The 11,615-nt window shown below is 34.7% G+C and overlaps 6 protein-coding genes, 2 long non-coding RNA genes and 1 other non-coding gene across 12 annotated transcripts; 5 read left to right on the forward strand and 4 right to left on the reverse strand.

The window, feature by feature from the left end:
* Positions 1 to 560: 560 nt before the first annotated feature.
* On the forward strand, positions 561 to 938 carry AT1G59833 (Defensin-like (DEFL) family protein; the record flags this gene model as incomplete). Its single annotated transcript, NM_001036132.1, has 2 exons — positions 561 to 659; positions 783 to 938. 2 exons carry the CDS (start codon positions 561 to 563, stop codon positions 936 to 938), a joined length of 255 nt encoding a protein of 84 aa, NP_001031209.1.
* A 1,230-nt stretch (positions 939 to 2,168) lies between these two features.
* AT1G59835 (DNA-directed RNA polymerase II subunit RPB1-like protein) lies at positions 2,169 to 2,645 on the reverse strand (the record flags this gene model as incomplete). The annotated part of the gene is made up of 1 exon (NM_148611.2): positions 2,169 to 2,645. The coding sequence occupies one exon, from the start codon at positions 2,643 to 2,645 to the stop codon at positions 2,265 to 2,267; it is 381 nt and encodes a 126-aa protein (NP_683452.1). The 3' UTR covers positions 2,169 to 2,264.
* A 1,040-nt stretch (positions 2,646 to 3,685) lies between these two features.
* Positions 3,686 to 6,603, forward strand: CCB4 (cofactor assembly of complex C; the record flags this gene model as incomplete). 3 transcript variants are annotated; one of them, NM_202322.2, is made up of 9 exons in its annotated part: positions 3,686 to 3,912; positions 4,002 to 4,174; positions 4,371 to 4,470; positions 4,556 to 4,629; positions 4,719 to 4,900; positions 4,983 to 5,053; positions 5,136 to 5,219; positions 5,309 to 5,475; positions 5,711 to 6,603. In NM_202322.2, the coding sequence occupies exons 1-8, from the start codon at positions 3,793 to 3,795 to the stop codon at positions 5,396 to 5,398; spliced, it is 894 nt and encodes a 297-aa protein (NP_974051.1). In that variant the 5' UTR covers positions 3,686 to 3,792. The 3 variants fall into 3 exon arrangements, with proteins under 3 accessions (NP_974051.1, NP_176193.2, NP_001321983.1); NM_104677.5 differs by lacking the exon at positions 5,711 to 6,603 and having other exon boundaries at positions 5,309 to 5,643; NM_001333869.1 differs by lacking the exon at positions 5,711 to 6,603 and having other exon boundaries at positions 3,733 to 3,912; positions 5,025 to 5,053; positions 5,309 to 5,398.
* Positions 4,151 to 4,392, reverse strand: AT1G08267. The gene has a single exon (NR_139399.1). It is a non-coding gene; the product is annotated as an other RNA (long non-coding RNA).
* Positions 5,733 to 7,485, reverse strand: AT1G59850 (ARM repeat superfamily protein; the record flags this gene model as incomplete). The annotated part of the gene is made up of 3 exons (NM_104678.2): positions 6,601 to 7,485; positions 5,992 to 6,501; positions 5,733 to 5,888 (listed from the first exon to the last, which is right to left on the reverse strand). Exons 1-3 carry the CDS (start codon positions 7,429 to 7,431, stop codon positions 5,733 to 5,735), a joined length of 1,497 nt encoding a protein of 498 aa, NP_176194.1. The 5' UTR covers positions 7,432 to 7,485.
* Positions 7,019 to 7,513, forward strand: AT1G08273. The gene has a single exon (NR_139400.1). It is a non-coding gene; the product is annotated as an other RNA (long non-coding RNA).
* Positions 7,514 to 8,566: 1,053 nt separating this feature from the next.
* On the forward strand, positions 8,567 to 9,474 carry AT1G59860 (HSP20-like chaperones superfamily protein). The gene has a single exon (NM_104679.4). The coding sequence runs from the start codon at positions 8,698 to 8,700 to the stop codon at positions 9,163 to 9,165; it is 468 nt and encodes a 155-aa protein (NP_176195.1). The 5' UTR covers positions 8,567 to 8,697; the 3' UTR covers positions 9,166 to 9,474.
* Positions 9,475 to 9,536: 62 nt separating this feature from the next.
* AT1G59865 (uncharacterized protein) lies at positions 9,537 to 10,521 on the reverse strand (the record flags this gene model as incomplete). 2 transcript variants are annotated; one of them, NM_202324.1, is made up of 3 exons in its annotated part: positions 9,537 to 9,670; positions 9,758 to 10,068; positions 10,224 to 10,521. In NM_202324.1, 2 exons carry the CDS (start codon positions 10,519 to 10,521, stop codon positions 10,019 to 10,021), a joined length of 348 nt encoding a protein of 115 aa, NP_974053.1. The 2 variants fall into 2 exon arrangements, with proteins under 2 accessions (NP_974053.1, NP_974052.1); NM_202323.1 differs by having other exon boundaries at positions 9,547 to 9,670; positions 9,758 to 9,863.
* A 62-nt stretch (positions 10,522 to 10,583) lies between these two features.
* Positions 10,584 to 11,544, forward strand: AT1G09715. The gene has a single exon (NR_143515.1). It is a non-coding gene; the product is annotated as an uncharacterized misc_RNA (transcript).
* The last annotated feature ends 71 nt before the right edge of the window (positions 11,545 to 11,615 follow it).

The raw sequence follows: 11,615 nt of genomic DNA on the forward strand, positions 1-11,615 counted from the left end.
GATATCAACTCATCTGAGATTTTCCATTTAGTTAGACGAATATTTTCATGGATTTGAATGATCACGGTACACTGGGATTTTACGTAGTTTTTATTGACACAATGATCTCGCCAGTTCATCGGCAAAAGCTATGGCAAAATCAGTTTGTGTAATTGTTTAAATCAAAAATATATTAAAATTGGTTATTATTATATTTGTGTAAAACATGCTTAGATTAATCATCTGTTCAGTTTAATACAATTAAATTTATTTTTAGTGAAATTTATAATTAAGAACGATAATTAATAAATTTTAGCCAACCTCATATTAAAAATATAGAATATTCATTTATGGTTGTGAAAAAACTGAAATATAGTGTGAAAACTGATATTTTTATTCGAAAAAAAAATAATCTTATAAATAGAGATCTTCATAAAGAATATTTGAACTGATCACAGATATAGAAAACTATAAAAATCTATTTTTCTATAAATAGAGATCTTCATAAAGAATCTTTATTAAAGATATAGAAAACTATAAAAGTCTATTTTTCTCAATAGAGTTCATAGTGAAAATATATAATGGACATCAGAAAAACATATGTGATTATTTTCTTTGTAGGGATATTGACAATTTCATTTTCTAGCTACAACATTGGCCAAACCAGGTTAGTTGTTATCGTTAAATTATCTTTGATCATTTGAAGAGCAATGTTTGAACATTTTTATATCATAAAATATAGAATTGGTAATAGCTATTTATATGTATGTATATTATTGGATTGTGTATTTGCAGCAATCCAGCAAGAGCAAGAGCCACATTGCATTGGGCCATGTGAGATAGCTTTCGGTAATAGACCATGTAACGAAGAGTGTACAAGTCAACAATATGCATATGGATTTTGTGATTATCAAACAAAAGGTGAAGACAACCCACAATGTTGTTGCTACACATCGTAGGAATTGATACTTCTTTTAGTAATTGGCAATTTGATCGTTATAGTTTTTTTTTACCGCATTTTAAAAGATGACTTTTGTAGTATTTATTGATCTTAATAATAAAAGTCTTATTATACTAGCCTTTTTGTAGTCTAATTATATTGACCTCAACATTCGTATTTACAACCTAATAACATTCTATCAAAATTATTGACAGAGAGTTTACTAAATTAAACTATATTGAATTGGATTGATTTAAATTCAATTTAGAAATGACATATAAGTTTTCTTATAAAATACTCGCAGAGATTTTACGGAAATAGAAAATGTGAAAAAACTGCATAATTCAACACTATGTATATGGACAATGTGATTTTGTTACAAAAAGTGGGAAAATACCACAATGTTGTTGTTACAGATTATAGAAACCAATACTCATATGAGCCATGGTGATTTGAACCTTCTTTGATTTCCAAATCAAACAAAATTAAGATTGGTATTTTTAATCTAGCATTTTCTAACAAAATTATATTTGTCTCGACGTCCATTTTTATGTGTCAAAAATATAAATAATTTACAACTAAATTAAATTTAATGGTCAAAATTATGCTTAATGTATAAAAAGAACGCTAAAAATGAAAAACTATAATAACAAAAAAACTTAACGTTAGACGAGGTACACATAACACATGAATGTGTAAGAGTTAAACTCCACTCATTTCTAAATATGTTTGATATTGTAAAATAGGAGGGTTGTCTACATTTTCAATATTACACAAGTATTTCAAAACATGGGTAAATCATAACAATCACCAAGGCAAGAACAGTTATGTGGATAATTCAGGGGTTTCATCAAAAAGGTGTTAGCTAAACAAAATTATCGCATTAGGAAATCATCAAATAGAATTGCCATATATACACCAATTTTTATTTCCCACCGTTTTTCATTAAAACAAAATTAGATAAAAATTATAAACTATCAATTAATCTGGTTTAATTTAGCCAGATCAAACGAAAATATTATTTGAGATTATGAAAACAATATATATTTACATCCCTTTAATATTTTAAAGGTTCTTTTAGTATTTATTTTTGCGTAAACATGAAGGCGACCAAAATACTAATTTTATAAATTTCATAGAACAAAATTTCATATATCTTTATTTGGATAATTTTTTTGTGTTATATTGTTTTTTGTAATGGACATTAGAAATCATTTTCTTATGCCTTATATCAGCACTATCTCCAGGATTAGTAGGTGAAATCATTCATTGAACCGGTTTTGAAATGATGTTGATCACCAGTTTTCTTTAGTCTTCAGCTTTCTTTATGTCATATTTTAAATCTTTAAACATTCACAACTCCTGGATGCCTGATACCGGGACTATCTCCTGGATTAGTAGGCGCAAAATCATTTGTAAATTTGTTGTTTAGAACTCTTGGATGCCCAATACCGAGACTATCTTCTGGATTAGTAGGCGCAAACTCATTTATAAATCTGTTTTTTAGATTATTTTCATCACCAATTTTCTTTAGCTTTTTTACTTCGAGAAAATCTTCTTTAACTACTCCAAATGTATGCCCTGCAAAAGTAGGATCCAAATATTCATTGAAATGCTCATGACCGACCATCTTTTTCGACTTTCTTGCTTCAGTGGTGGCTGGTGTTTTGTCAAATACCCTTGAGATGGTCAAAATGGTCACCACGGTGATAATGAATAGCTTCATGTTTCTTTTCTCTAAATTAGATAAAAGAATTATAGTTTTGTATATGAGAAGTATTGAATGTTGAGTAAGTAGGTTTGTCCGAATGAAACTGTATATATAGAGTTTATTGTGAAACGCTCACAAATAGATTAAATTTGGACAGTTTAGATATCAATCTAATGTTGTTAATGCATGGCGATACTACAAAGATATTATATGAATAATACTAAAATTAGCATCTGACATGTGTATAGATAGTATCACCATGCAGATTTATGCTCTATATTCAATTTTCTATAATAATAAAAAAGAATCATAAAATTACTAATTGAGAAAGATAATAATTATAGTCAATCTCATATTAACGGTGTATACAATTATTCATTTATTGTAATAACAAAAATCAAAGATATGCCGAGAATTTTTTGCTTATGGTTTTAATTTCGAAGAAAATCATAATCGTTAAGTCATTTATGAAAAAAAAAAAAATCAAAGATATGGTGATTTTTTTCTAGTCAAATATAATAAATCTTAGTCAACTATTTAACAAATTTAGAATATTCATTAATAGTACTACTAAAAGTGAGATATCTGTTTTAGAAACTGATATTTTACTTGACAAAAAAATCATAAAATAGGTTGACATGATTTCTGTAATCATTTGTATTTTAATTTAATGGCTTTGTATACTTATGGAAACTCGTTTTGAAATTAATATAATTTAATTAGACGTTAAAAAACTATAATTTTTTATAATATTTTTTCAATCATAATTACTTAAGAGAACATTAAAACTGGTTTTGATTCTATATCGATCTATTACCAATTAATCGTAAAAGATCAAACTAAATTTCGATTCTAATTAATTAAAAATTATTACCTGATGGTGGTAACGAGTAAAACTGGTTTTCACTAGTTTGGTCGGTTTTTAATTCAAAACCGGTTCTTAGCTCAGTCCAGACTCCGACTCGGTACTTAAAAGCCCGGGAACTTCGGTTTATTCCGGTTGGTTCGGTTCTTCAGTTAACTAGATTTTTTAAAATGTTGCTGAGAATAACCGAAATATAAATCGGTTTAGAATTGTCTTCAATCTAACGTCGTCGTATGGAGATAGGTTCTTTCTCCTAACGGCCATCTTCCATCTCTAACCTCACTTCCTTCATCTTCAATGGAAGCGAGAATCATCCTCCTCCGAATTCAAATCCCTTGGAGCGCTAATCGCCAATTCTCTCATCCTCCTTTAGATTTCCCTCGTTTTATCAGAGCTTCTTCTTCCTCAACCTCACAGGTTCTCATTCCTCCTCTTTCTTTTCCGTCTTTTCTTCTCTCTTTCTCTTTTTTTTTTTTTTGAATTTTTCCGTGTTTTTGTGTCACCAGAAGCCGAAAACTTACGAAGGTCCGAAACCGAGGAAGAATTTAGTAGCTGATTTCATTTCCAAAAACGATGACTTGGTTCGAAGCTTACCGATCTACGTCGGGGGCGCTTCTCTTTTGGCCGTTCTCTTTAATCGGACTGTTTCCGGTATCGCTCCTGTTGCCGATGCTAGCAGGTAAGTTGATCAAACCGGACTCTGAAATCTAAAATTATACAATTTGTGTTTCAATTCGAAGTTCTTAGTAATCAACAGTGGCTTAAATCGAGTTTCAATTCGGTATTTTCAGAAATTTGTTGTGATCATTGCTTTGTTGTTTCGATGTGATTCAACTTTGGTTTTTGAATCGTTGCTCATTTTGTAATTGGTATAGCTCACAGTCTAGAGCAGATCTATTAGCGCTTGGCTTGGCTGTCACCAATCTATTGACCGGTTTAGTCTGGTTATCGATTCGACCTAAGTCAATAACACCTGTAAGATTTCTAATCCAAGTTTATGAATTGAAACTTTGAAGGATTTGGCAATGCAAATGTGATTCTTGGTTTTGTTTGATATCAGGTAAATCCGAAAGGTGTGGAATGCAAAGTTGTAGAATCTGATCTTCCTGCATCGATGGTTTCCGAGTTGTTATGGTAATGCTCTTCTTTTCGTATCTCTTATTCGAATGTTTCTTATGGAATGATAAGTTGAAATAGTATCTGACTTTTGTTTATGTTCTCAGGGCTTGGGAATCTCTTAAGGTAGCAACATGTTGTAAGTCTCTAGTTATTGTCTACAATGGAATTTGCCTTATTCAAATTGGGATGGTAGCTGAATCTCCAGAAGATAAGAAAACAGTCATAGTAAAGACCGATAAGTTGATGCAAGGATCGGTTTACAGAGGGGTTATGAAATCCAAAGCACGTAAGTAGTACGGATTTTTGTTTATGTTTTTTTGTGTGAAATTATGAATTTGTCTAAGGAAAGAACAATGATTGTTTGTCAGAGAGTTACTTGGCTAATCTTTCTCTTTATCCTGGGAGATCAGAGCTGCCATTTCTACCTGCAAATACACAGGTTTGTTGAGAGTTTGAGTGTTAGTCTTTTGAGTGAGGGAATGATGAAACCGTGTGACGAATACTTGTTTTTTCTCTACTAGGCGGTGATTTTGCAGCCGCTTGGAGATAAAGGAATCGCAGTCATTGGTGGAAATACGATTAGAGGATTCACGTCTTCAGACCAGGTTAGGAGATCTTTAACTTCTCTATGTTGGTTGTGACTTAGAAAAGTTAATAAGACAAGTCAAAGTGTAAGTTTGCTCATCATATCTAGGCTTGGATTTCTTCAATTGGGGAGAAGCTAGATGCGACACTGGGGAGATATTTTGTTGATTCTGATGAGATTTCCAGAGTAACAGTTTGAAAGCCACCAGACCAGAAAAAACAGAAAATGGATATAATCATATTGCGAAAACACATTACATGCATTGAGAACTAAAGGTAACTGTTCATTGTGTGATCATGTGGTTATACAAAGTTCAAATGAATTCATTGTGTGATCATGTAGTTACATAAAGTCGAAATAAATTCAATGTGTCATCATGTGGTTACATTAAGTTGAAATGAATTGTAAAAATAGCTTCAGAAAACAATTTTACATCAGCTTAGAATTTATGAATTCCAAGATAAACCAATGAATCTTCTTCACATGCTAAATTTTGAAGTGTTGTGGTAGGTACAATGAGCTTTCAGATTTTTCAGTTCTGTCGACAGGCGTTTCGTTTGTGGTTTCCATTTTGTGTTATGCTGCGAGAGACTAGTAAATCAGTGGAGATTACGCTGAAGGATGTTTCTAGACCACGTACTCGTCTCTCTAGAGATTGCATTCCGTTATGCGAGCTCTCCATGAACTTCTGCAATATTAAGTCCAAGAAAACATTCAAAAGTCAGCACATTACAGTTTGTTGGATGTTTTAAAAGTTAATAAAGATAAATGAGATCAGAAGAAAAGGTTACCTGAAAGAGATCTAACAGACTGGACTGCTGTTTTTCGATCTGTGTAATCTGGTGTCTTATCAGAGACAACTCTTCTGCATTACTCTTTGCCTGAGAAGAACTGCTACTACCACTGTCAGTTTTAGGACTCTCCTCATCACTACTCTGAACAACTTGTGACTTGTTCGACCCATTCTCTTTGACCTTATGCATCTTTGCCGGGAACAGAACCCGTTTAGCTCCCAATGTCGAACGATTCCGCTTCTCTTTCGACACAACAGCTTCCTGCTCAACATCCTTAGGAGTGTCACCACGATCTAATGGCTCAACATCATTCGACTTTGAGCTTAATGGTGTGTTTAAATTCCTATCTTTGCCTTTCAATGTGTTGCTTCTCTTTCCTGAAGTCGCAGACAAACCAGAAGAAGCTGATTTGGAGGAGGAAGAAGACTCTGAGACCTCTGTTGAATCACCTTCAAGTTGCTTCCATAAACCCAATGTACGATTCATTGTCTCTCTAACAAGTTTGACCTGCACAAGTTATATATGAAGTTATTAACCAAGAACACTAAAGTCAAAAGTGATTGCACTTCTTATAAATTTTTACCATAAATTGTTTTGAAATTTTACCTTATCGAATCGTCTGCTCTCAAGAATACCTAGACATGTCTTCTTATACAGTGGAGCTAATTCTTCTTCTACCATAGCCACTCTAGCCATTGCCTCCGCAGCAGCTTTCCTCGCACGCCAATCGTCGCTGCTTAGAAACTCCGAGACGTTTGGTAAAAGCCAGTCTAGCACCGCCTTTTCGCTGTTTCGACCGCCAACAGCGCCGATTACGGTTCCTATGGCTCCAAGAAGTTCCGCTTTCGCCTTGAAACCTTCCGATTTAAGCAACTTCCCAATCTTCGGCAGGGCCTTCTGCAGTTGCTCAACATCCGGCTCATCTGCTGCGTCTACCGCCGCAGCAAGGCACATAGCAGCGCTGATCTGCGCATTGGGATCGCAATCGTGGATAACCGTTTCGATCATTGGTCCGAAAAGGATGGAGAAAGGCTGTCCGGTGATGTTGGTAGTCATATCAACGGAAGCGGCAACACAAGCGGCACGGACGGAGGAATCAGGATCACGGAGGCGGCGGAGAACGGTGGAGACCATCTTCGAGAGGTGAGGAGCGAGAGAATCGCCATGAGAACGAGAAAGAACAGAGAGAAGCGAAACGCAATGTTTCCTCACCGGAGATTTTGCGGAAGAGTCTGTACTCTGAAGACAGTTAATAAATAAAGAGAAAGTCTCCGGTGAGAGATTAAGAGCGATTGAATCAAGCTCTGCGGCAGCGAGAGCAAGAGTATCGCGATCAGAGAGACGATTGAGACAAGCGATGACTCGTTGCTTGAGATCAGTAACCGTCATAGCCGGCTGTGAATGAGACGGAGAAGAACGGATTTGAACGGAAGGCATTGTGAAAATGTCCGGAGACTTTTTCAGAGATCCGCCATGGAAGGAGAGAAGAAAAAGCTTTGTGGAGAAACTAAGATTTGGCGGCAGAAAAAAGGCTATGAAGATGACTCTACTACGGTTGGTACTTGGCCTTTTTAAACAAGACTCGTCTTTGGCTTGCCTTTTAAACTTGTCATATTTCACTACCTGCCACAAAATTTACATTTACTATTAGTTTATATCCAAAATTTCTAGTTTTCGTAAGACTATGTCCTTTTTTTGTTTCTAAACATCGAATATGTCAAATTTAGTATTATCTTACAATTTTTTTTTGTTGGTCAAAATATTATCTTACTTGTTTCTCGTTTTATGAACGTCTTTGTACATCAAAACAGATTCAATATACCAACAAGGATTCTAACGTACGCAAGGAATAGTTAAGTAAATCCTCTATGTAGTAATGGGAAATTGTTAGGACTTTGAAGTAAGTATCAGAGACTCGTGTATAATAAGGTATTCAAAGTCAGGAAGATAATAAAATATTTGTGTAACTTGGTGGCCACTTAGAAGAAGAACCAAGAATATACAAGCAAAAAGGAAAAAAAACTAGATTCCGTAAGATTTTCTTTTATTTCAATCCTGATTATAATTAAAAGAAGGAAACTATATCCACAACCACAATGTTACACATGAGCTAATGAGCAAGTCAAGCAAACACGGTTTCTTAACGCGTAACCAAACGTGAAATGAACTATTCTTTCTATTTTTCTCAATATTAGGATGACATATATACTGTTATTTAACATCTATATATCTAATAACAAACTAAATCTTCGAATCATACTTTTCTCAACAAAAGATTGCATTGATAAGTTCTTAATTTAAAATATTTATGAGTACATCCAAGACAAAGAATAGTTCTCTATTTTCAGAGAGGACTGCATGTAATGGTAGTAATCATGTTTTCTCTTAGGAAAAAACCCGCACAACGTTTATGGGAAACATGTTTGTGTTTGAATAACCTTTATGGAAAAACAAAAATATTTAGCAACTGATTAAAACTCTTTACACGGCTCATATTTAAATATTGGGCCTTTAGAGCCCATTATGGCCCATAAACACACAACTTGGAACGCTTCTAGACTTTTCTGGATTTGCCTCATTTCTAGAAGCTCTGGAGATTTCTTCTTCATCAATAAATAGAATCAGCAAACTCACCAGCTTTCATCATAAATTCGAAATTCAATTCGTCGGAAAATTGTTCAGATTTCGAAATCAACCGAGAAAATGTCGCTGATTCCAAGCTTCTTCGGCAACAACAGGCGAATCAACAACAACATATTCGATCCATTCTCACTCGACGTATGGGATCCATTCAAGGAACTTCAATTCCCGTCATCGTCTTCGTCGGCGATAGCAAACGCACGTGTGGATTGGAAAGAGACGGCGGAGGCGCACGTGTTCAAGGCGGATTTACCGGGGATGAAGAAAGAAGAGGTTAAAGTAGAGATTGAGGATGATAGTGTGCTTAAGATCAGCGGAGAGAGACACGTTGAGAAAGAGGAGAAGCAGGACACGTGGCATCGTGTAGAGAGATCGAGTGGGGGATTCTCGAGGAAGTTTAGGTTACCGGAGAATGTGAAGATGGATCAAGTTAAAGCTTCAATGGAGAATGGTGTTTTGACTGTGACTGTGCCTAAAGTGGAGACTAATAAGAAGAAGGCTCAAGTTAAGTCTATTGATATCTCTGGCTAAGCCAATTTAGCTTGATTTGAGTTCTCTCTGGGTCTTGACTTTGTGTGTGTGTGTCTCTGATGATTATGGTTCTTCGTTTGATTGTAGTTTTAAACTAATAATCAATGGAAGCTAGTAACTTGTGTGACAAGTAAATGTATGGTGGAGAAATGTGTGTATTTGGATTATAATAGAAATACCTATTTTCATCTAGAAGCTCAGGATCTAGTTATTGATAATTAGAGCTCGAAACTGAGATGGATCTTATTGTTTGGATAGTTGTTTTAACTATTCAGGATCTTATTGTTTGGATAGTTGTTTAACTATTTATAACTAGAGATCGAAATTGAGATGGATCATGAATTTCATTGAAAATTAAGGCTAAACTGTTTGGCTAGTTGTTTAACTCTTAAGCATGTATCTGGAGATATCTTTATTCATTGTTTGATTTTGACATTGTGGTTCATCTTGTTTGATGGAGACTCTTTGTAGGAAATCGCTTTGGCCAACACCAATGTGAACTAGTCTGGCCAATTTAGTTAATTGATTGATCATCATATTGTTTTTGGCATTTTTCAGAACGTGTAATAACAGTGAAGGAATTTTGAGGTACCTGCTCAACTGAATCAGATTCAGGAGGGTTTTAGGAGAGGTAATATGGAAGTAGCAATGCTTAAGAAAGATAAAGCTAGAGCTCTTGATGATCTGCTGAAAATCGACTAAGGAAGCCAATGACAAACTCAGACAGGAAAAAACTGTAAGAAGAAGAAGAAAATAAGAGAAAAGCAACAAAGCTATGGAAAGCTTAACTTTGGATTTGCAAGTTAAGTATTTTTAAAGCAAGGGAAGCATTGGAGAAGATCTTGTTGATATGTCAACCATAGCTTGAACATTGTGGAGCCCAAATGAAAAGGTATAAGTTGGCTGCAAAAGATACAAATGAAAACTGTGGAAAAATTCTTGAAGACTGAGATAAGTACACACTCAAAATGAGTTTTTCAATTCTAAGACTATGTGGGAACAGCGAGAACTTCAGTTGTGTGGAAAATTGGGAACTTGGCAAAGTGAATTTGTCTGACCTTCAGGAAAATGAGAAGAAGAAGAAGCATGTATGAAAAATACACTTAAGGAACTTGAGGAGAAGAGTGAGGATTTGTAGGAAAGAGTTGGAGAAGCGGAGACTGGAAGCATGAAAGTCGAGGCAAAGAAGGTTGCTTTAGAAAACAGAAAGCTCAGAGCAATGAAGGTTTTTTCTCTTGAAAAACTCGATAACTTGTCAAAGGTATATGAAAGCTTGGTGGATACAAGTGAAGCGTTTTTAAAGCAAGGCAAGGATTGGAGAAGGTCTTGTTGATATGTCAACCATAGCTTGAACATTGTGGAGCCCAAATTAAAAGTTATAAGTTGGCTGCAAAATATACAAGTGAAAAGTAAGGAAAAATTCTTGAAGACTGAGATAAGTAAACACCCAAAATGAGTTTGTCCATTCTAAGACTGTGTAGAGACAGCGAGAACTTCATTTGCGCGGAAAAGTCGGGAACTTGGCAAGGTAAATGAGAATAAACTGAAGGAACTTGAGGAGAAGAATGAGGATCTGTAGGAAAGAGTTAGAGAAGCAGAAACTGGAAGCATGAAATTTAAAGGAAGCTTGTTGGTCAACGAAGTCAAGCCAAAGAACATTGCTTTAGAAAACTCAGAGCAATGTAGGTTTGTTCTCTTGAAAAAATCGATGAGTCGTCCTCAAAGGTAAATGAAAACTTGGAGTATAAACTGCAGACTGAAGAAGACCGAGAGCTTAATTGACAAAGAAACCAACCTATAGAGCATTACTAAAGAAGCTGAGAAGAGCTCAGGAAAATGAAATTTGCTGGCTGAAGGAATGAATTAGACATTGGTTAATACACAAAATGCAGAGCACTAATCAAAGATTAGTTGAGAAAATAGCCAAACGCAGAGTTTAAGAGGAAGTCAATGGAGTCTTCTTATCATAACAACATTGAGGAGTTGTCACTAAAACTTCTTATTCCGGGTATTTAAATGGCTTCTTCCTCCGCAACTTCTCACTTTCCAGAACACAAAGACTTATAAACAAACCATCCTTCACGTATGTGTTGAATTGAAATGTGAATGTGACTTCATCAACACAATGACTTCAAAACCCAACGACGGTCTTCCTTTCTTTTCTCACCAATAAAATGTAGAAAAGAAACAAAGTACACAAGAAAGACTTTTCATTTAACGATATCTCCACTAGTAGTAGCTATAACTAAATGGGGTCATCGTTATTGACTTTGAATAAGAAATGTTCAAACACTTCAATTATTACATAATATCTTTGCAATAAAATAACAAACGTTAAAGAGCCGTCGCATTATTAGCACAAAAAATATCTTTTGTAAATAAAAAAACAACGTAAAAGAGCCGTCACATTTGAATAATAAAACCCATCTTGCACATAAAAAACACGACTT

The sequence above is a fragment of the Arabidopsis thaliana genome, assembly GCF_000001735.4.
Source record: "Arabidopsis thaliana chromosome 1 sequence".
NCBI classification, from domain to species: Eukaryota; Viridiplantae; Streptophyta; class Magnoliopsida; order Brassicales; family Brassicaceae; genus Arabidopsis; species Arabidopsis thaliana.